The sequence below is a fragment of the Buteo buteo genome, chromosome 7 (genome assembly GCF_964188355.1).
Source record: "Buteo buteo chromosome 7, bButBut1.hap1.1, whole genome shotgun sequence".
Lineage (NCBI taxonomy): Eukaryota > Metazoa > Chordata > Aves > Accipitriformes > Accipitridae > Buteo > Buteo buteo.
In genome coordinates, this window is record NC_134177.1 from 11,745,199 (window position 1) to 11,770,047 (window position 24,849).

At 43.3% G+C, this 24,849-nt stretch overlaps 1 protein-coding gene across 5 annotated transcripts in view; it reads right to left on the reverse strand.

The window, feature by feature from the left end:
- DIS3L2 (DIS3 like 3'-5' exoribonuclease 2) overlaps nucleotides 1-24,849 on the reverse strand; it is a 197,739-nt gene that overhangs the window by 67,004 nt on the left and 105,886 nt on the right. For all 5 annotated transcript variants that reach the window (XM_075031552.1, XM_075031553.1, XM_075031551.1 and 2 more), the window contains 2 exons: nucleotides 12,403-12,515; nucleotides 5,005-5,112 (listed from right to left, as the gene is read on the reverse strand). In XM_075031552.1, coding sequence (XP_074887653.1) covers nucleotides 5,005-5,112; nucleotides 12,403-12,515 — 221 coding nt within the window. The remainder of the gene's footprint in view (nucleotides 1-5,004; nucleotides 5,113-12,402; nucleotides 12,516-24,849) is intronic.

Below are 24,849 nucleotides of genomic sequence, written 5' to 3' on the forward strand. Positions count from 1 at the left end.
AAATAATCTATAAATCGCCAACAAAACTCTTTTATTTTAAACCAGAAGACACTCCCTTTTTAAACTTCATAACAGAACACCAATGTAGAAATAGCAATTCAGCATTATTTCTTAAAGCAGAAAGGAAAATCTATTTCAGCTGAGATGTATAAGAGAGATCAAAAGCTCATCAAGCCAGTGAGAAAGTGCAGAGGGACAAAGAGCAGAAGGCTCTTCAGAAAAGTCAAAAGCACTGGCATGAGGGCTCTGGAGATGGATGCAGTCTGTGATAAACCATTCAACGCACAAATGCTCAGAGAGTGAATGGAGAATTGTAATTCTGCCTTAGTTGCAAGTGCCACCTTACCCCTTCATCAGCACAGCAGGACAAGGTAAATTCTGCAAGTGACGGTGTCCGGGGAGAACCGCCAGCTCGCTCCATGACAGACTCATCAAGGACATTGCTTCAGAAAGGCAAACCTTCTTCTCAACAGGAAAGGATTGATCCCCAAGATACCTTCGCTGCCTCCCTCCCTTATGCCCCACAGAGCATATGTGCAGTATAAGTCAGCAGCTCAGAGCTCTGAAAGTCACAGGGCATTTAAGCTCATTTCTAATTAGAAAGTGTCCTAATAGCGGAGAGGCAGCAAGTGATGTCTTGCAATGTAAAGTGCTCTGACCCTTGGCTCACGGTTATTCTGTGTGTGCCCCTTTCTCTATGACAAGAAGAAAGGAAGAGAAAGTCACAAAGCTGGACAGAGATGCTGTGACAGTGATGGCAGCACCTGCTCTGCACCCTGCTGCATCCCATTAAATGTGGTTCAGCTTCTCGTGGTGATGGGGGATCCATATCCGGTAGGTCAGTGACATCTGATGAAATCTGCTGGACCCAAAAAACCTCCTGATATCAAGCAAGCACGATCTCTGGTGTGGAAGAGGCTGCACCACTCTTTAAATGATCCCCTTCCAGCAAGCTGAAGACTATTAGCCAGTTGGCAATAGAGATACTTCAGACTTCAGTAAGACATGGATGGTACTCAGGCACCAAAAAGGTAGTGTTCCTTGTTGAGATGATCTGGGACCCATGCTGAGCAGCCTTCATTTCAGCTGAGCACTTCTACAGACCCTCCAGTTGTAAAAGGCAGCTCTTTCAACTTGCTGTTCAAACGTTTTCAGACACTACTTCTATTTCCCTGCTAGTTCCTCCACCTCCAGCTATTAATTTCTGCATCAAAGGTCATTATCAATTCTGGCCCTCACTGTTATATTATTCCACACTAAATATTTTGTGTTTGGAGAGCACTCGCATTTTGCTCTATAAAATAGGTGAGTCAACTCTGTCATGTACAAGCGTGTTGAAAAGGGTTAAGGACAGGGCACAAACCAGAAGGGTAATTCTGAAGAGAAGCACTTTCCCCAGTCGCCAGGTTACTGCTGAAAGCCAGCTCTGAGGCTACATGGTGCTTTCTGCCACTGGCTTCCAAAAGCTCTCTCTGTCCCTTGCAAGAGGTAACAGACCGGATTTCCGCCTTGCTGTCTGAACTTGAAGCTTTCAACAAAACCTCATTTTTCTCCTTGCTTAGAAGAGGCCAAATATTTCAGAGCTCCGCTCACTTCCTTGTAAGATGAGAGATGCAGCATACTGGGCCCCCAGAATATAACTAGAATGACAAATCTCAGGCAGGCTACATTCAGGGCAAAGCGTCAGAACAAGCAGCCCATTAGTAGCAGATATTAAATTTCTTTTATTCCTCTGTTTCCTCAATTCCTTTTTGTGTTCTTGGTCTCTCAAAGGCAACCAAGCAGCGTGATGCAGAGTGCCCAATTTCCATTCCCGCAATGGCTCTAACAGGTGTAAACTGGACAGTAACAATCCTGAGAGATCTCTTATTAACATACCCAATAAACACCTTCTCACCAAGATTGCCTGGATGCATTAAACACGTCACGTAGGCAAAGAATGGAGTTTGGACACATTTTGCTCATGCAGTCCAGTAATCCCTGTGTGTGGTGAGCAGAGCTGCCACACTCAGCCTTGCTGCAGCAGGCTAACTTAACTCTACCCACTGTCCAAGTATTTCCTGGAAATGCCCCCCATCTCTGCTTTCAGCGGCCATCCAAGCAGACTTTGGGTAACCACAGCCCTGCATCCCTGGTTTGGAGACCCCACCAGAGAACGGGCAAGCTCCACTTCTGCAGGGAAAGCCGCACAAGGCTGGCTGGCCCATGTACCAGCGGCTGATGGATGGGCAAAGCAATGCAGAGGAGCAACATTTGGGGGTTGTAAGCTGAGACTCAAAGATTATGAGTAGCCTGCAAGACCAGTCTGCAAGGTCTCCCCCATCACAGCAAACCTGGCGCACCCAGACTCCAGATAGAGTACCAGTATCCGAAACATTTCTAGGGTTATGTTAAGGCTTTCCCCAGCGTTGGCTGCTTTTGAGAAAAAGCTGTAGTCCCCAGCACATCATGTGATGGCAGTCAGTGTGGCTCAGCTGAAACCCTCCCATTAGCCCAGTCCCTGGTGGTGCAGGTCTCTTTGAGGGTGTGACATAACTGTGCAGGAGGCTGAGGACTTTCTCCATGCAAGGCAGTGTCCATATCGTGTCCTGGCTGACGACAACAGTTTTGAGCCTGGAAGACACATTGTTTGTATAGGTTGTTTCAGACTGAAGCAATTTTTCTTCATCACTGGTAGAAGGAACCAGAAGGGCTGTGCTTCAAATATCTGCAGGCAATAACTTAAAAGGAAGAGTTGCATCGTTTGTTTTCAAATATCTTTCTGTTGACTGCATCCGAACAAGAACGTGCTACGCTGTTCCTATAAACGCCCAGCTCTGCTTCTGAAGAACAGCACAGATGCAACAATATGGTTAACGCCTCTGCCCTTGGAAAGTCATTTCAGATACATCATGTCACACTATCCCACTGGAGTCCATGGAGCTATGCGGAGTGCTGCTCAGGCAACGTTTTGTTACACTCAGTGAAAACTAGAAGAGAAAAACTCCAGAACCCAAAAGCAATAGAAACAAGAAAGTGCCTGTCTCTCAGAAAGGGCTACGTCTGGCATTATTTTTCTAAAAGAAACAAGAATTAAAAATCCCAACAACCTATCAATAGTCACATTCAAGTGAGGAATCTGTGTGGCTTTTCCTTGGGAGATGCATTAGCTCTAGACTTATTTGCTTTGGAACAGTAACAGTGAGAGCTCAGAGCAGCTCTTGCCTCTAGTAGCGCTGTTGGGCTCTGCTTTGCAAGCTCAAGGTTATGATACTGCTGTGCACACAGGGTGCAATGAAGTGCTCTTTGGCCTCCTGCATCCCTCACGGAGGAATGTCGTCACCTCAATGTCAGTGTTCTCACGGCTTTCCCCCACCAGCTGAGGTTCAAAGGCTGTGTTGGGCCCTTTGACTCACCTCCCTTTCACCCAGCGGAGCCTGGGAGAGCATGTGATCCTGTTTACACTGAGATTAGGCTACAGTAACACCTAGAAATACAGGAGACACATTCTGTCCCACTCAACCCAAGAGATAAGCTCTTACAAGAATGCCCCGCTGGGCAAAAGCCCTGCAAGCACTTTTCCTCTTGGAAGCAGTAAATTCTTCTCTGGCCTTCACCTGATATTCAAATCAAGTGACCTTGATTAAGTCCCGAAAGGCCTCCTAGGAGAAACCAGTTTGCTGAGATGGCCGTAGGCAGTTTGCTTTCCAAGGGGCAGCATGGCCATGGCCCAGACCACTGCTCCTCCAGAGATCAGCTCCCTGAGCAGGTGTAAGGCTGATACTGCAGCTCCTCTGTTTTCTCACTGGTCAGACTGGGTTGGTCTGAACACTTTGAAAAGCAAATAATGTATATATTGCAGGGGACAAGAGACAAGATTTAATTAAAGGCTTATTTTAACTAAGACTTTACTATTAGCTGTTCAAAGACCAGAGTCAATAAAAGGCCCACCAAGTAGCTACTATTAGAAGGCCTCATGAGTAATCATGCTGCCGCTATAGGAAGTAGAACGCTTTTCACAACGAACAAATAAAACCCACCGCAGTGCCCGAGCAGGGACTCACTGGAGAAATACAGCTATAGGACTGCAACCGTATTTTGCTAAAGCACAAAACAAGATTCAGTATCCTTTAGAGCAGCATGGACAATAATACGGAAGTAAAGTTAATCTTTGTGAAAAATCACCAAATTGGCACAAGAAATACTCTCCACAGACAGAGTTGTGCATGAGCACAACACTGGTTAAAAAAAAGTAATTCTGAGTACAAAAAGTGTGCTTCGCATAGATTGGAGAGTCCTCTGGTAGTGGCAGTCTTTACCCCTCCTCGATTAGCAAGGGGACCCTGTGATCACCAGAGGTGATTGTTAGGGTTACAAAGAGTGTGGGAGGGGAACAGGGAGAGAAATGAAGACCTGGGGAGAGCTGACAGGCAGCTGAAGGCAGCTCACTGCACTGACAGACAGCCTCCACAACTGCTCCCTGGAAATAAGACATGCAGAGGATGGAGCTGTGCCTTTGCTGAAGAGCTATCACACTTTATTTGGATCGATGTAATTTGCAGCTCTGAAGAAGAATGAAATAGTCTGTTTATCAGAGAGTCCACAGAGGGATACTGCCCGCATTCACTGCATTGCACAACTGCCTATGAATACAAGGCAGGGTTGGAGTCAGGGGGAAACATCTTGTCCCACCCAAAGCATTAGCTTCAAATTGCTGCTGGAGGTAAGGCATTAAATGGATGAGTGACCTGGCAAGGAGCAGGAAATTCTCCCTGAGATTCACACAAATATTTTTCCTTTCCCCACCAAGTTGTGAGATTATTCTAGTTGGAAGTTCCATGGTATCCCATCAGTAAGACAAGATACAGGGTCAGTCCTACATCCTCCAGTATTGTTCACTGACTAGTCCTTTGCTATCCACCTGGGTGTTAAGGGACGGCATTTTTACCACTCTGTTCGCAAGAGTAGGGGCTGGCCACCGAGGGGGGACTGATTAGCAAAATGACTGCCTGCTACTTGAGGTACCTTGCCTTCTGGAGTCACCTTCCACATCACAGAGAACGTCAGCCTATCTTGCATGGGATTGAGACTGCATAACTCCTCACAGAGCAGCTTCGGAAGCATCGGGATCACCTGGAAGGGAAGGGAAGAGAAGAGAGTCTTGCTAAAATATGAGCTTTTAGTAGAGACCTGTCTGTAGCCAAGCTTCCCTGACCAGTTGGTAAAAGACAAGCTCAATAATGCACAAAAGGAGAAAATGCATTAAACCTTCAGGATCACATTCTCTGTGGCAGGAGTGGCTACACCATAGCTCTGGGATGCATCACCCATGCCAGAGCTACATTACATAGTGAACAGCATACTGGCACGGAATGAGTAAGCAAACCAAATCCTCTGAAATGAGAGGAAGTCAGACATGGCTAAGGCCACCAACACTCACATCAGCCCTGTCCCTCACTGAGACCAGAGGGAGCTGTCAGTCTGCAACCTGGGAATCACTCCCAGTGCTCACCTCCAAGGAATGGAGTAAGCACCCTGGAGCATCCTGCATCCTCGTTATGCAAACACTTCACTCTGCAGCTTTTAAGGTCACAAAGTTTGCTCTGTTTTCCACTTCTTTCCCACTGCCAAAATGGCAGTGGGAAGAATGAGGAAGGCTCAGCACATCAGGAAACTTGATGTTGAAGAAACATGGTCCTAGCAGTCAGGAGCTCAAGAGCTTGGATTTGGGAACTGTGTTTCTTGCTTTGACACTGAACACTGTGTAACCAGGCAAGTAATGCAAGTCTTGCTCCCTGCAAAGCATAAATGAAACTTCTCCCATGCATCACAGGAGTGGCACATGGTTTTACTAAAAATTGAGCCATGCTTTGTAGCGGAGACAGGAACATATAGATGTTGGTGAGATAAACAAAAGCACCTGTTTTATGACTATTGAACATGGTGTTTGCAAACAGAGGGAGAACAATTATTATTTTACTATACTCAACTCTGTTTGAACAAAATGTCAGCCAACAGAAATTTCTGGCAGGGATTTTTTTAACCTGTGTCCTAATTCCTTACAACTAATCAATATTTCTGCTGCTGAACATTGAATTACCAAACCACAAATGACTCACCTGACTACAGCAACAAAGCAAAAGCTTTGGAGCATATTCACACTAGAGCAAACCTGAGCAGCTCCAAGTGTTTCTACCATCCCTGAGTTATTTCCCAGGTGAAGTCTGCAGTAAAGATAATATGTAGCAGTTGTTTAATGAAGCAAACCTAATTATTAGTGTTTCACACTCTTATTTCCCTTCTCATTATTTACCTTTGTGAAGAAGCAATAACTGCCCTCAAAGAAGAACCACATTACTCCTCTTGTTTATTTTGAGTGGCAATGTGGGCTGGTGCATTCCAGAAAAACACAGAGAGAAATGCCCTACTTGGTTGCTGTAAAATATTTTAGATATTTAATTTAGTTTCCGTTTTCATTGCTCTGTGTGCCACCCTGTAAATATAGGACCAGCAGGAAGCCAACTGGCATGCAAACCCCAGCTCTTCCAAACTCTGACACACCTATTTGGTGATTTCAGAAACAACTTTTCCTACCTGGATGCCAGGGGTACTACTGTTCTTCAAAACAGTAAGAAAAAAAGTCTCAGGTGTCCATTTGCTCCTCAAGTGCACACATTTTGTATTTACCTTTTGCTTTGAAGGAAAGACTCTTAAAATATTTAATCACATTTGTGGTTTGGCACCGGACGATGGCTATAAATCCATTCTAATTGCAGTGCATATTAATGCCAAAAGGTTAACTGTACAGCCTGTGACTGTCAAGGAGTCACTCGCAACATGAATCAGCAGCACTAGTTCAGCTGGAAGGTCACAAGGGCACAGATTATGATAAGCTGTTTCCCGCAACACAAAGGCCGTCAACTCTGTTATTCCAGTTGTGAGCAGTATGTTAACAATACTGGTACATTAATAACTCACAGATCCAGTACGTGAGCTTGGCCATGCTGCCTGGAAGGACCTACACCACAAAGTTATAAATTTAGCATGAGTGGTGCCAACCCATACCAGAAAGGAGAGAAAACAGCTTTATAGACTATCGGAAATCCCTGCCTGCCTAAGATCACCCATGACCACCATGAGACCCTGAAGTTCAGGTCATAGTGAACAAAGTGCTAGTAATTTAATAAAAGCTCCTGTGCCCTTTTCCACCCAAATTAAAAGGTCCAGTTACTAGCTTTTCTCTCTCTCCCCCCCTCTGTGATTGATTATCTGATAATGGTCTGTACTTATTGAATATTTCTGTGCCTTAGCACACCCTCTTTCCCTTCACATCTCCTGCAGCAGTAACAGTCTGCTACAAAAATGCCTACATGAAACCTGAAATCCCATCCACAAAGAACAGCCCGAACAAAACAACAGGATGCTTGTTTTAAGTGTACTTGAGCAGGATTAATATCCAATTCAAGAGGCTATAATTCTATGGAAGGGCTTTCAATGATGTGAAACACAAGCAAAGCTTTAACTCAGATCATAACTACGGCACTAAACACTCACCAAGCAATTAGCTGTTACAAACCTACTGTTAAATAGGGAAGCATCAACCCACGTTACCCTTGTTTTGCAGGAGAGAAACTTTAGGCAAAGTAACTTAACCCAAGCCATGGAGGAAGCGTCACAGGAGAGCAAGAATTCAACCTTTTCCTGGGCTCAGCAAGTACATACATAAGACAATGTGACCTTGCATTCAAGGTATTTCAATTTTATCTACCTCACTGAATTAAAAGAAGAAACCTGTTTTCAACACCATGACAGTCTTGGCTAACTGCCTGCCTCTGCTTTAACATCACGATTCCTCTTCACACTCTACACGGAAAATAAACCAACTGTCACAAAGCAGAGAAATTTAGGTTATAAATACACATTTCCTTTTCCCTTAACATGATATGGTCACAGGCTGAAAGGATTCTTAGTAGTTGCAAGCCCAGCATTTAACATACAAAGATGTCACAATTGTGTCACACTGGGAGAGCGAGATGTTTCAGAAGTTATCCCAGGGGTTGCCCAGAAGGAACTTTTGCAATAGGATTATCTCCATCTCTTTCTGAAGGAGACGCAGGATGAGAGGAGATTTCCCTAAGTACGTCTTTAATGCCTAGATTTGCAAAATATCAGAGTTGCATAGCATCACCTCAAATAATCCAGAGGTTGCCCGGCATCTTTTAAATACTTTGCCCTTCCCGTGACTGTCTGCCAAGAGACAGCAGTGTCTGCCAGCTGCCCTGTGTATTGCCACGGCACACAGAAATCCAGCTAGCTGAAACACTGCCGAGGGTTATCACCTCCAGCGTGAAGTGGTTTCCTTAGCAAACTGCTAAGGATGTGCCTATGTTGGGGATCACATCATTCAGCTTGATTTTACTGCAGGTGAAAATAAAGTCACCTCGGCTTATACAGGGATCATAAAGCTAGAACAGGGCAGGTGTATAAATGTAGTTGAATCTAGAAATGCAGTTGGAGAGACTCAGCAGGGTTAGGAGAAAAAACTTTCACAATGAAAAAAAGGACCTACAGCCCCCAGGAAATCCTTCCTAATGAATGTATCATAGAAAACAGGGCTGAAGAAAGGCTTTGGTGGTGAGAGCTTGTCTGGTTTTCATCCCCTTCTATCAGTCAGACTAATAAAAGACATCATCTCTCCCCACAAGCCCAGCAGGGCCCAAGAGATACTGGAAAAGGGCACTTCTTTGAGTGAAAGGCAGATATCCACAGTGCTCGCAGCTGTGGGTCTGCATTTCAAATCAAATCACAGACAAAGGATTTCTCTCCCCCTACTTCCAAGTCCCACATGCGAAATCTCCAGTGCTACCGTATCCGGCTTGAGACTTAGTGCTATAGCACTGCCCGACAGCCTCCCTCCACGTTATCGGCTCTCCCCGCAGGCAGCCACATGTCCCAGCACACCAAAGCGGGAGGCAGCTAGGGAAAACCAAAGTAAGCGAAGGCTCCGCCGGTGCTGGGGGGTTTCCTACACATCATCGTCCCAGCGTTATAAGACACATGGACCTGTAACCAAGGCTGGCCACACTGCTTAGCAGCTGGCTCCTCTGCACAGTGCACTCGCTTTGGACATGGGAAGATCTAACCTCCTGCTTGTGAGAGCCCTTGGTTTTGTTTTGGTTTGCCTCTTTGGCTAATAAAGTGCTTCCAGAAACCAAATGCGAGTTTCCAGGCTCAGACTCATTCCTAGGGAGCTGGGCAGTGGGAGGGAGCACACGCATACTGGGATGATAAAACTTCCCATTCCCTTTAAAATCAGAAACATCTGCTGCAGCCAGGACTGACTCACCAGTCAGGTTCACAGCAGGTTAGCCAGGGCAGTTCTCATCAATGGACTCGCTGTAGCAGCTTTTCAAGGAACGGAAGGGGAAAATCGATCAGTCAACCAAAGGGAAAAGGGAACAAACTCTGGTTAAGAAAACCCCCTTATTTTCACAAAGCCGCACAGACAGCTTTGCTCCCTTCAAACAACCTCATTCTGCTGGCACCCTGCTTTGGCTGCCTGCTCAGGCTTGGTTCAGTTGGTTACAACCGCCGCTGACTCTGGGGGTGACCCCTTCTCCCACTGCCGGTCTGATGGGGAGGGATTGTATTAACCAAGAGTTTCCATCAGCTGCTCTCCCCAGAGCTGGGAGGAGGATGCCGAGGTCCAACAATGGGGTGGGCTCAGCAAGCCTCTTGCTTACACACTAAGACACTCAAAGGAAATAGGCAATTTGTTTATGAGCCAAGATTTCTGCTCAAGACTTGTATCAACACTTCCATGAATTCAGATTTTGAGCAACTCTTTGTTACTCAGCCTGAGATTATCAAAATATCAACACCCTGACAACCTGCTGGTGTCAAAAGTGAATGTCTCGAAGTCCTTGGACTCAATGTGAAAGATAGGCTTACAGTTCTGATCTTTGATCTCCAGTATAAAATAGGACCAATAAAATATTGTAGGGATTTATGGCTGACCTCTCACTTGAGCTGCTTCACACCTAAAATAACACTATAAGATGTGCCAAAAAAGAGGAAACTGTTTAGGTTTTCTTGCTTCTTAAAACCTGATACACTTTTATTTCAAACACTTTTGACTTTTATTAAATAGACTGCTAGCAATTACACAATAACTCCCCTTCTGGATACATGGTGCAGGAAAATTAAATATGTGGCTTTATTTAACTTCTTTGGGAGGATTAGCATGGTGCTAACCTCTAGCAGAATCACAGCTGTCTTAGGAAACAGTTCCGTCAAAGGAAAGCATATTTTCTACAAGACTCATGCTACCATCTTGTTTCAGACAGCCTGGCTGCTTTCCTTTGCCCATTCCCTCTCTCCTTTTCATCTCTTGCAACTAAAATTTTGACCATTTCATCATCTAACCTAGTTTGCACTCTTAAAATATATTTTCTGCAGGGCAGAAGTGTGGGTAAAACACTAATCCTGACTGCTGGGCCAAGGTAGTTGAAAAGCAATTGAAGATTACGGGCAACAGATAACTTACGTTGGCATCGCACGTGACTGACTGGTAGTGCTGGGGGGAAAAAAGCACTTTGAAAGAAAATTCGATTAGCTTTTGAATTCAACTAGATTATCATGAAAAATGCCTCCTTTCCATAGAAAAGTCTTCCTTCTCCCTTAAAAAAAAAAAAATCACATGCCTTCAAATCACAGTATTTTGACTTGGAAATACTGCGACAACATGTTCCTGGACTACAGCTTTGCTGCCCTGCAGTGACATTCCCCCTGAGCCAGCCCACATCTCCCGTAGTGAGCTACAGCCATTGAGTCATCCATCAGAGGGGGAAGCAGAACACCGCAGAAGCCAAGGGCTTATCACTGGAGAGGCTGTAGGATTGGGAAGACTCTAGTGCCAGAAGTGCTGTTTCCATGAGATACGCATTGCTTCCCACTCCTGGAGAACAGCAAGTCACTGGCAACTGGTGTTTCCCAGTGCAGCCACTCCTTGGTCTCGCACTGCAGCACCTGTGTGCTGTTGGTCTCACTACCACTGACCCAGCTCAGGCACTTCTGCATTGCTATTATGGCTATTCCATGCAACCCATACTCACAGAGACATAAAACCCACCAGACTCACTGAGACCCCCTGAAGCTGTGCCTTGCTATTTCTACCCAAGAAAAGTTACAGAACAGCTACTAAAGGTTAACAGCTTGATATCAAACCACTAATTTTATTTCAGTAGTGTAAAATAAATCATTTTATCATCTGGAAAGTGTGGAGAGGACACAGTAAGCTATTGGAACAAGCATCATTACAAGACCCTCCCCGGAGAGCAACCCTCGGAACATCCAGGAAGGGAGGGGAAGAATCACTCCTAATCCGAAGCAGCAAGTAGGATACGTTTGTTTATTTATTATACAAAAGATGCCCTGTCATCCCAGAAAGGGCTGCAGAGACAAGGACTTCAGCCTGACTGAATGGGAGTGTGGGGAGAGGCAGATTAATCTGCTCCTATGAGACTGCCCTCAACACTCCTCTTCATGCAGCTGATGCCTCAAGCCAACACAGGACACTAACAGCCAAGCTTCTCGGCTTCCCTGCACGCACAGTGCCGGTGGTATCCGATGAGCTAGGAAGTGTTTCTGCACATTCAACTGAAAATGAGACAGCCACAGACAAAACCTGGATGTTTCCTTTCTGATAATGTTGAACTTGAACCTATTAATTTTTAAAGCTTAGAAGTCAACTTTAAACTTGAGTTTAACATTTAGCTCTGTTACACTAAAATCTGTACAATTTCAAGTATCTTTTCACTGCATGATGAAAGAACACCATTTCTCCAGTATTTGGGATACCCAGATAAAATAAGAGTGTGAACCTTCTGTTGCACCTCAAGATGTGAGATTGCACAAGGTGTTTTACATCCTACTCTGCTATGCATCCACTTCTGGGAGGGATTAGCTAGTACTACTGCACTGAAGATAAAGACAAAACTCTCCATCACCAACACCACATCTGCAAATTTCAAGCGCCCAACAGCAAAGCAGACAAGCCAGCTTGGGTCTGTCAGGCTTATCTCAGGTCAGCATGGTGCAAACGTAGCCCTGAACTAGCTCCGGATCAGCAGACTCCCATTCACACGAAGCTGGTCCTGAGCTGGCAAGCCCTAGTACACCTGGGTCTCTGCCCACAGACACAGGGTCACAAACTGCTGCTTCACCCCGTGCTCTCTCCGTAAGCTCCAAGGTAGTCAGCAGCTATGTTAGCTCTTGTGTTTGCATCGATTTACTCATTTTTGTACGTTTGCTGCAATAATAGCCAGATTTTGATTGCGGGCATCTGAAAACGAACCTTTAAAATAAATCTATGGTAAATAGAAGACAAAGTTGTCAGACAAAAAAAGGGAAAGTTGTCCTTACCTTTTGCACTAGATAGACACTAGTTGCTCTTTCGCTCGCTACTTTATCCAGTGCTGTTTCTTCAAGTACAAAGTAGCTTACATCTGCGATGTGTACACCCACTTCGAAGTTCCCTGAAATTGCACAAGGAAGTCAGTAGGCTGCAGGTGGAAATGAACTGCTGACATATTTAACTCTGACCCCTCTCCTCCCTCTTCCAGTGCTAACATAACCTTTTTGCCTTATGCTTAGATCTCACAAAAATGATACCTCTTTCCACCTCTTCCATCTGAGATGAAACGTGTGGTCTCTCAGGACACTACCAAATTCACAGCCACTGTGGCTACAACATGTGAGTGAATACACATATGAATGAATCCTCAAGCACAGCGGTGGATATATGAAAACCCTTAAAAACCACGTGGATAAGTCTTTCCAACTGGGAGCTTGTAATAGTGAGCCCAGTCCTCAGCCCTTTGCTATCAGACAACAGTAAGCAAGAAGTATGGGACCCCACCTTGCAAGCACACAGGCAATGCAGGACACCATTTCCCAGGCATGGAGCAGCCGGTCACACATGTTTCTGGGTTCTCAGAGCTGCACTTGTTTCCACTTCACCCTGGTTGAGCCCAAATTGCTGCTAGTGACCGGGGAAGTCTTAAATGACTTTGGACCAGGCTACGCAGAAGTGCAGCTTTCCACAAGCAGAATATTCCCACTGTTATCCTGCCTTCCCTTCAGATTAGGTTCTTTATCCTTTAATTAGAGTCCAGTCTAGAGGTATCTTAATTCAAAAGTTAGGCTAGAGGGGAGTACTACTGAAGTTTATCATGAGGTTTTGGCAATAATTTGGATTTGGAAGTAGTGATCATCCTCAGCTTTGGAAGTAATTAGTACCCTGGTCCAAGAAATTCTGGTTTGCTAATCCTCAAAGAAGCCTATTGACCTTTGTTTTCTCTGGAAAGACTAGGCTAGATTTGAGGTGCTTATTTGTAGAATAGTTCTAAGTGCAGCGGGTTCCTAATTATAACATTTCATTCTTTGGAGGAATTCACTAAGTTCTTGGTATCTATAAATATTTTTTCTTTCTTTAATTTTTTAAAAAAGACAACGTAATAAGATACCATGCTGGTGACAACCCTGTTTGTTTATATGCCTTGCAAAGAATATGATCAAAGCCTTTCTCTAGAGTGTCACATTTTTGAAAGATAAATGGTTTATAGCTGCCATCGTTATGCTGTACATCTGCCCATGTGCCCTTCGGATGGGTACCGGTGCTAGATTTCAGCAGAGTGGGAATGGAAATGTATATACAGGCAAAGAGGAAGCATGAGAAGGTGCAAGCTCATATTAGGAGAGCCACCCAGCCCACTGTGCCCCCCAGCTGGGAGTTCAGGTAAGTGAGCACCAACCCGCTCTGTGCAAGTTTGAATTCGTAACAATTTTAATTTAACTTTATTAAGCCATGTTTGCGTAGCACTTTGAGTACGTAAAGTATTATCTTGCTTTTTGAGCTGCTTTTGTACACTCAACAGAGCACAGATGTAAAGGCAGCAGAAACGCACATGGAAGATGGGAGCGCTGGGGATTAGATTTGTCCACATAACCTACAGTCACTGGAAGGTCCTGCAGAGTAAATATGATGCCAGCAGGGAGAGAGGGCAATAATCCCATCGCACACCAAGGGACAAATTCCACCACTCGTTAGGAAGCTGGGAGAAAAGACTGCAGATTAAATGGTTCACCTCAGAAAGCTGCCTACAGCTGTGTTGTGATATTATCACATGCCTTGAAAGCTGCTCTACATGGATTAGGCATCCAAGCCTGAAACTACTTAGACAGTAAGTCTTAGACCAACAGTTCAACCAACAGGTTTAGTATTACATGCACTTGAAGCCAACACACTCAGAAGGTAAAAAAATATTGAATACTTTGAAGTCAATATTGTAATGTATTGACCCTGCAGGCAAATATTGACTAAAGGAAAAGGAGAGGGGGTCATTACATCATGCCTTTAATCGTACTTTAATTCAATATGTGCACTGTTACATACATGAACTTTTTGTCCTCGGTAGAAAATCGACAAACCAAGAAAGATCTCATTGCATGAGATAATAAAACATGGAGTCAGCCAACGAAAACACATTGAGCAGAGTTAAATTTCATTCAGGTTTCCCACCAGAGCTTCTAAAAGCCAGGGTCAGCGTGAGCCCCCTGCTTTTGAACTTTTAATGGAAATTCTATCTAAATATTTTCTTACATACATTGACATAATGCAAACTGGCAGCTTTTTGGGTTTGTCTTGCTCAAGTATGAATCACCCTATCTCCCTCACCCCCCAAAAATCCAGACCAAGAGAACTTGAAGATACAGCACAGCAATCAACCAATCTGATTTCTCTCAAATCATTGCTTTTGAACGTGTTAGACAAAATACCAGCCTAAGTCTGCACAGAAATACCTGCCTACTGCTCTCTCCTGGTTTATTTGCTAATTAAAATGAAAGAGCTTTGTGGATAGAGAAATACTATTCACTAGGATTCTCTTCCAGGTCCACAAACAGTTTTTCTAGTCTCATTAATTTTTATGACAAAGTCACAAAAGGAACATTTCACATTGGAAGTCTTGTGTTATTTCCAAAGGAAAAAAGAAAATGTGGCCTGAATGAAAGGAAAAGAGTTAAACTGGCACTCATTTATTGAAAAAGTCTTGTCAGAGAGAGCAGAGAAAAGGGGGAAAGGGTGGACACCACACAGACCACACACCACAGGCTGCTACACATGGTCTACTCCACCTTCGTTTTGATTAAGAAATCTACTTTTCCAGCAAATAGAGGCTTCAAATCTTGGCACGTAGCTCCCCATCGTGATAGACTTTATACCATAAATTTCTTACAGAAACAAGTACTTTACAAACCACAGACTTGCTTCACCCCAAATTTAAAATTCTCCTACAGTGAAGCTAAAGCTCCACAACAACCCCTAAAGCTAGGTATACACCACCAGTTTAAGGATATTTTTTTCTTAAAAAGAAATTTACATAAGAATGTACAGGAGATTAAGCCAGACACTTCATATGCTGATACTAAAGCTGAAGGGAGCATCTATTGCAATGAAAAATGCTGAAGGCACTTGGATGGCTTTTTTCACGCAGGATCGCTGGGATTTTTTCATTTAAAATAATTTCATCTGAAAGTGGGTGCAAAATTGTCATCCCATCAGAACTCTACACTACAAAGCTGCTACATGGGAGACGTTTAGCAACAGGGAATGCAGTTTAGACTCAAGCAATGCATGTTTTATTAACCAGCTGTACCCTATTAGCTCCTCTCTGCAACTACAGACACGCGGCAACAGAGATGGATGGGAGACAGGAGTATTATTTGAAATTACACTATGGCAGTGCAAAACCCAATAATGAGGCCCTTTGCAAAGAGGAGCTCTCCTCCTGAGGTCTGCAAGTAGAAACAGGGAAAGGACTGGGCACTCAGCCACCAAAGCTCTTCTTGGGTCAATGCTCTGTGCAAGAGGGACAGGATTTGTTGCCACCTTACTGCAGACAACACAGTTCTGATGCCCTTGTGGCACTGCACGCAGAGAAGACAATTTCCCTTTTTGTTTGCCATCACGCAGGCTGCTAGAATGGTAGAATATAATGGGCCTGCATTCCTCAAACTTTCTAGAAGCCTGGATCTCCTCCTGAAGCTTGCCACGTGACAGAGCTACAAAAGGCAGGTCTCCCTCAGCATGATGCTGCACCAGGCACACAGCAGTTTTGGAGAAGGATCGGCTCCTTGATCTGGGAATCTGGTTTGTTTGAACCCACTCCAAAACCTTGTGTATGTAACACTGATATGATGCTAAAATCAAAGGAGAATGGTGGCACCTCACAGAAGCACAAAGAACAAGCTGTTCTTTTTTTTATTTTTTTCACTGATGATCTCATTCTCTACGACAAAACAGTTCAAAGAGCTTTCTTCCTTCTTTATTGAGCAAAATTATAAACAAAAAAGGATTAGCAAGAAAGAGCTGGAAGAGAGGGAAAAGGCCCTTTCACCCTGTAAATGCTCAAGAAAAACTGCCAACCCAGCAAGTTGTATCAAGTATTTGCCCCAGGAGTTAGAAAGTTGAGTTGAATGTATTTGAACAGTATGCAAGGGAACACGCTGGCAGCAAATCCCTCTTCTCTGTCTTTAGCAACCCTAGTCAGTCCTAGCACAGAGACACAGACCAAGCAAGTTCACTTCATACCTTAGCACATGCGAATTTCAGGACCATGCAACTTAAAAATGCAACTCCTCAAGGATAAAACAGCAGAATATAATTCTCTAGCATGCATACACACTCCCATTTATTTCCACCTCACTTTCAATCATCAACATTCTCAGGAGAGAAGACAAACACTAGCAAGAGTGTTAAGTCAATGCAAAATCTAATACGAAGTTTTTTGTATTAACCACTATTTCTTACACTGTCTTCACCCCTCAGGGAGATAAAGAATAGTTCAAAGCAGATTGCAAAGTGCTTGCTCTAGCCAGAAAACAGCCAACTACCTACCTGTTGCCAGCAGTTCAAGGTAGTTGGCGGCTCCCTAGCTAGACCAAACTCTTGCAGCAAATAATTACAGCTCTTTCCCATTCCCTTGCCCTGGGGGTACAATGTTGCTGCTCTTATCTGCAAAGCAACATTTAGCACCTTGCAAAAGTATGAAAAACTTGCATAAAGAGAGACAAATGAGGCCTTTAGCCTACATGCACGTTTTGTTGCTGTTAGGAGTGCTACAGTAGAGCATGGGTCTTCATCAAGGCTGAGGTTCTCATGTGTGATCGTGGGCAAACCCGTGAGGACAGTTCCTACAATGCAGGGTCTCAGTTACAGAAGGGAGAGCCAGATGGGCTGCAGATAGTAATAGGGATGGACACAAAACAAATATAAGTTGCACCAAGGCAGAAAATGGCACTGAAACTTGGGGAAGCTGCTGGGAAGTAACTATAGGCCTTCACAGATCTTTAACACATGCCTTTAAATGAAGGCCCCGATCCAAGCCCAAACATTTCTGTTTCTTTTTGGCATGTGGATGTACATCCACGGCTCAAGTGTTACAGAAGTGTCCCTCTTGGGATAGAGAGAGAAGAAAAGAGAGAGAGAGAAAAGAGAATGACTGAGTGGGAGAAAAGAGCAAATGGGAAAGCAAAAAAAAGAGCAAGATGGAGAAGAGGAGGAGAAGAGCTTAATATAAAAATAAAAGTGGAACCATGGAAAGAGCGAGTTATTTGTCTGCTCTAGAGCCTGAAGACAAAGGTGGGTGGCTTTAATTCTCAGCTGAGGTTACTTTTCCACCACAGGAAGCCAAGCTATTGTTCAGAAAATCAGACAGTGTGTTTTATTTTACTTATTTTAAAATAACAAGGAAAGTGCTTCAATTTTACTTGCGTGCCCTAGGGCCATTTTGCTTTTTGAAAGCCCAGTGCAACTGAGCATAAATCCATTAACTTGTTTACCATGAAACCAAATTTTTTGAAACATCACATGATGGTCCTTTAGCCAACCGAAATGCAACTAATTACACCTTTTTTAAAGCAAGTAATAGCTTTTTCCTTCTCTAAAGGTCTCTTTCTTGACATAACCTCATGAAAAGAGTCTGGCAAAAGGAATCAGAATCCTGTATCTCAAGAGAGTGGGACAAGTCTCCAGGGTGCAGAGCAGCAACTTTTCCATCCAAGCATAAATATGACTTCAGTAAATGTTGCAACAACTTCAAAAGAGGAAAAAGTGTCTGCCCAAACAAACAACAAGTACCTCTAAAGAGTAATGATCCACAAAATACCACATACTATCAGGCATTGCCTCTAGGAGATGTCCCCTTCCAAGCCCCTCTGCTACTGGTTTGCATGAAAAACATCCCACAGAAACAGCCCCCTTCACCTACCAGTCACAGAGAGACTTTGAGACCATCAGGAACAGCCTGGCCAAGGTTTCAAGATAATTGAACTCTTCTTTGAACTATGCTTAGTCACTTTTTTCTGGGTTTGTGGCACTTGGAGAGATGGCCAAGGTCAGGCCCCTGACTTGCACGGGGTGAAAAGAGAGGGAGCTGGCAACACGCAGCACGTCAGCTTGGCCACTCCAAGTGCCTGCATCAGACTGCAAACGGCAAAATGGCTGGGTGGGTTTGGGCTTTTGCTTTGCTTCTTAAATCACAATTAAAACCATTGCTTTCTTTCAACCTTTTAACTCCTTTAGTCTTTAAAATCACATTTACATCTTTTCCTTCAGGAGCTGGGCTGATGTAAAGACAATAAAAGCTGCGACTTCTTTCATTTTACTGCATAAACTCAGGAGCTGTGAGATGGACGAAATCCTCAACATTAGCAGAACCGAGATTGGCACCAGTTATTCCAAAGTGAGAAAGAGGATGAGATCACAGGGGAAGGGAAAAAAAAAATAAAACCATCTTCAAATGTTAACTCTTCCCATACTGAAAGTCTTGGTACTTCCTGGATTTCTGGAAGTATCTGAGAAACCACTGATAGAAATGGTGAAGTTGCAAAGTGATACTTTCAATGGTCCTGAGAGAACCCGGAAATATTCAGAGCACTTCATAAAATCAAGAGTAACAGTTTTTTTGTTATTTCCTTTTCTTCTTAAGTTAAAAGGTCAATGTGGGACATCAATGAGTCTAAAATCCAGAATAACTCCTACCTGCTTTGTAGTGACTTTTAAAGCACTGTTTTACTCAGGTCTCAACTATCCTGACCTTTGGCCATTTTGTCTTTGGCATCAACTGAATGTTATGGAGACAACTACAATTTTACAAACCAATTTGGGATTAGCTCCGGATAAGGTACAAAACAAAACTCATGTGTTCATTAAGTGCAATGAAGGACAAGTGAAGATGAAACGCGCACAAACATACTAGGAAGAGATCCCTTCCCAAGCAGAATATTTTCCAGAGTTTTCCATGAGCCATCACCAATTCTTTAAACAGTTTCAGAATTGTGAGGAGACTTTATCTATTACTAAATTAAATGCTGGGAGTAAGGCTTCCATGTGAATTGCATACAGTTTTTGTCTGTAGCAGCTAATAAATTCAGCAATGTCCTAAAACCACTTAATAGAATTTAAAAGCTACCTTTTATATCTCAAAACAAAGCCAGGACACCTCCATAATGTGGCACTTCACGCATCGTGCATTACAGAGCCCTGAGTTTTATACACAAACTAGCACAAGGCAAATCAATTAAGCTCTGTTTCAAATACTTTGGCTAAGGTTAGCACTTAAAGCCCCCACAAAGAAGGTGCTCCCCCATGCCGCCCAGCTTTGAAGGATATGCTCAGAGATGGCTCATGGTCAGCACAAGGCATTCCCAGGCTCTCAGGAGAGTGGGATGGTCGATCCTCCCATAGGAACATGGGGTAGATCTTCGTGCTGGTGGTGTTCTCCCAGCTTCCAGCTCCCATGAGCCAGAAACATCTAAGCTGGTGATCAATCAGAATTCAGGTCTCCAGTCCTCACAGATCATGTCATGTTACTGAGGCAGAGAAACAACACAAGAGTGTCCTGTCTTGTGGGTTGCCAGTGAACCCACATCAGGTCTTCATCACCTTGTGACAGGAGATGCTGCCATCCAGAGCACACCTACTGCCTACACCATTCCTGAAAACTACCTTCAAACCTGATGCAATAACCTCAGAGGAGAATGAAAGAGCTCTTCTGTGCAAGTGGTACCACTGCACCATTAAGTTGGATACTTACACAAGAAGGAATTCTCCCGAGGGAAAAACACTAAATACTCAGAAGGACAGAATTTACACAGCATGTACAAGATAAAACATTTAATTGCAGACTGAAGGACACAGGGAATGATATCCAACAGAATAAGCATAATGCATAAAGATTTGTTCACGCTGCTGAGCGAGATACAAGCAGGAAAATACAGATGCAAGTGGGGCCCAAGTATTTTAAAAGTCAGGCTAGAGCACAGGACAGTTGGGGACAGACAGTATAATGATGGAAAATGAAGAGAACGTGCCATTTCTTTGATATATCAAACGTGTCCAGCGTTGGCAGACTGATACCAGACATAATGGTTCCTTATGCAGCGATGCCTATGTCCCACCTTCTGCCTGTGCAGGTTTTCTCCCTGTTCCTATGCTGGTACCTTTTTACCAGCAAAGGGTCACAGGTAAGCTGGTTTCCTCTGTGCCTGCACAAGTGCCTAGCAGACTTTGTGAGGTGCCAAAATAGCAAGTTGCACTTAGAGGTTTTATAAATTGTTTTGATTTCTTTGCAAGATTCAAGTGTAATGAGCAAAGCGAAGAGGAGTTACAAACCTCAGATACATCAGATTTATCTACTGAATGACAGTACTTGCTATGTGGTCATCTCTGGGAGAACCTCTAGATGTCTACTTATGACTTAGACCTAACGTGAATCTTTGCTACCTGCAGTCTTTCCCAAGCACTTGGCAGATGGATCTTCAATCCTTCACTAAAACAAGATGTCAAGCAGGACACCGAGGCAATGACTGTGCTGCTGTGAACTCAGATTCCTGGCTCAGAAAGCATTCTTTCCTGGGAGGGAGAAGTTACCAAGGCAGACCGCACTTAGCTCTCTCAAGCAGTCTCTTAACAGTGAGGTTTCCAGCCAATGTGATGAAGGTAAAAGGACAATTTTTGGTATTCACGTCATGAATTGTTTTTATCGCTATTCCAAGACTCATTCAAGAGGCTAACTCTATCAGGAAATCAGCAGTCTTTGAATTTAAAGAGATGGGAAGTGGCACCCAGCAGCTTTCAAGATGAATTACGATCATTTTGGGTGTAGGACATCATCCTCTTCCTGAAATGAAGGTTTAGAGTGGGGAGGGACCAGCCTCTCTCTCCTGCTAGGTCAGTCCCTTTTGTGATATCTCTACTGTACACAGTAATCCAAGGCTGACCAAGTGTTCCCAGGCATTCAAAGACACCGTGGGATTTAGTGCTAGGCCAAACACATGCAGGGTACTTCCACTGAACAGCCTTGACATTTCAACCTTTTTGAGAACACAAGGCAACCACTGAGATTTCACTTTTAGCCATCCAACTTTTTGTTTATTTTTGGAAAGATTTCCAAAATATTTCGATCTGCACCTGGTTTTACTCTTTCTGTGTAACTAGCATAATAGTCAACAATCAAGAAATACTGTAGTGAATTGCACTGTAAGAAGAGGTTTCTCCTGTTCAGCTGGTTTCTGAAACCCCTGCATTGCAATAAATTAAAAGTTAGAACAATAGCGCAGTGATTCTGAGGGACCCTGCCATTTTAAAAAGTTCATAATAAAGAATATATACAGCAGTAACTTCTTTGCTGCCTGCATGCAACAGAACACATGACTGAAGTTAACCATGTGGAAATTTATTCCTAGCTATTTGTACCCTTTTAAAGTTTATCTTCCTCACATATATTCTGATTTTTATCTGTTAAATTTACTAAAATATCTTGTTTTCTCTAGCTCTATTTGGTCATCCCCTATCATTTGCGGTTCTTCTCTAAAGAATCTCCTGGTCCCTGAGGTCCTTTTTAGTGAACAGAAATCCTAGGCAAAGTGCTTTTAGATCTGTTTGTACAGATTTTTTGGGGATCCTCTTCCCATTACCCAGCTCCTTAAAGGCACTTGGAGTTTTTCTTCAATATACAATCAGACACCATTGGTTTTAAGTCTGTATCCACAAATATTAGTGAGATCCCATGGGACACAAAATCCCACACCTCTAAATCTTTGGGGAATTGTCCCAGGTCCTGAACTTATGAACTGAAATCATCTGGAAGGCGACTTTGCCCAGAGCATCTCTCCTCCCTGCAGGAAAGTAAACTCACTTTTATGAGTAATTCTACTGGTATTTGCACATCTGTTTGCCTGTTCTACAGCCACGGTCTTCATTAGGTTAGTGCTTCATAGACAATCTACCTTTTATTCTGTTCTAATCCTATGCCTTTTTCCCCTACGGCTTGCTTTGTGTACTATCCAAAAAAAAGCTTTTGGGATAAGGATGGAATCTTTATAAAATACCTATACTTGATACAAGTATCCAGTGCAATAAATATGAATTTCCAGTAACAAATCTTGCCCACCTTTGCTTAACCAAGCCTTTAAATAACCTTCTCACAAGTAGCTCTCAAATATACACAAAAAATATTTTAACAAATTATGTTCCAGCAATCAATGCTCCAACCAAATCCAAACTTTCTTAATCTCCACCCCAATACCTTACCACCCAGTTTAATGCACTTATCTAGGAATTAGGCTCAGTCTGTTTCCCTTTCAACCACCATCAGTTTGGAGCAAGGTGTCCTATTTCCACTCAAGCTGAGGGGAGCCCTACATTGTCAAGTTGTCTCACGGATTTCAAGAGAGATGTTCGGTGGAGGAAAGGTGATGCAATCCAGCCCTCTGATTCCATTCAACCCTGCACTTGGAAATTGGAAGTGATGTGTGTTTCCACACACAACCCCATGTTACTTTAAAAGAAGAGGCAAAATACACTGTACATGCTGCAGTTCTGCAGCGTTACATGGGAGCACACTGTGGGACACAGCAGGGATCTGGATTTGGCACAGACTTGAGTGTATTTTGCCTGTTTCAAAGAGTCTGCAACCACAAGCCCTCGATAGAAAAGATATGCACCTGTTTCTAATCACTGCAATATGTCTTTTTCACTTTCCTAGTGACACAACAAAACCCACCAGACTAATCAGCAGGTAACAGGAGAGCCGAGCTAATTATGTCTGATAACAAAGGACAAACTGACCAAATGTTATGCACAATCCCACTCCTTGTAGGTCTTCTTTATTTTTCCCATATTTGACTCCTGCAATAAATTTAAGTAAATTGCAGTTTACGGTCCTTTTACATTTGACTTATATATCAGTGTGGAGTTCCTGTCATCTTGTCTCTGAGTCTGGTGTCTGTTCATCTTAAACATCTTACAAAGAAGGAAGCATAGTAATTTCATAATGTAACTTTTGATTCAACACTAGTCCATTCTTCCGTGTTTATCTTAAGCAAGTCAGCCCATCATAACTCCAATTACAAACTCTTCTATACTCTATGCTGCAGGTAGCAAGCGGATTAGCTGAAAGGTCCTGTACCACATGTCGCTAGAGTGAATTTCACCCTACAGTCCTTAAGTGGCCAGAGGGACAATGCTGAATAGAAGAGGGAATATTTATGTCTTAAAAAGCAAAATACAAGTGCATGCAACTTTGCAAAATTAAAACAACCCAAGTGTTTGCAACCTATATCAGGAGAGAACAAGGATGGAAAGAGAGGAAGACCGGGCGGTCACCTGAGATGGGAGAGAACATCTTGGGGCTACCCGGGCTCTTACAGGTGTCTTTCAAGCACAAGATACTGGAGCTCACGCACTAGGGGATGTCTACTAAGGTATCCACAAGGTCTAAGAAAAGCAGCTCTAGTGTCTGTAGACCTGCAGTAGACAAGGGATAATTTTACCAACATTTGGCAAAACACTGGTTGGTTTTACCAAAATGTGTTAAATAGGCTTCTTGAACAGAGATGTAAATCCTCACTCTCTGCAGATCTGTTTCTGAAAACTGCAGCCCACAATGGATTGTCTGGTGTCTGCTAAAGGTCGTGCTGTTTCCAGATTTGGGTCACTAAAAGAAGGTCTCTTCTTTGCCTATACCCCATTTTCATGACACTCATAGAAACACAGTGTGTTTGAGGTTTTTATCCCATTCCCCTTAGGTAAATTTGATTTAAATTCACCAACATGTTGAACAGATTTAAAGTGAAGGGAAAAACCAGGGAGCAGCACACTGTAGAAGTCTTATTTGCTTAGGTCATCAGGTAAAGCCTGGAAAGATTCAATGAATGTATCTATATAGGACTTTGCTCCAAAATGCAGACAACTAATGTCACTAAGGCCATAAAAAAACAGGGCAAACAGCCTGTAGAATATATTTCTATTCTGCAGTACAACAATTCCTCCTAGAATAAGATTTAAATTACTTAAACTTGAATTACTTTGTGAAAGATTGTAGGGATACAGGAATGAAAGAACAACAGCGAGAACCATGTTAGTCATCAATATACACACAAAAAGATGTACAGAAGCTCTGTCAGTATGGCCCAAAGTACTGCTTTGAGATCAGCATCAAAAGACCTGCACATGGGTAAGACAACCCCTCAGAAATGCATGCCAATCATTTCTGCTGCATCCTTTCCCATCATGGCTTGACATTTCACTAGATGGAATTGTCTGCCTTTAAATTTGTCAAATTTCATTTCTGTTCCTACCAGTAAGCAGCCTTCAAACACAACTGCATCAGCTGTGTACATTACCAGAAATATAGACACCACTTGCAGATAATTCCCAGAAGAAGTTTGGCAAGTGTGGGAGACTTGCCTGGTGCCACTGGGACACACAGGTCACCTAGTGTGCTCTTACAGCATGAGATCAGAATA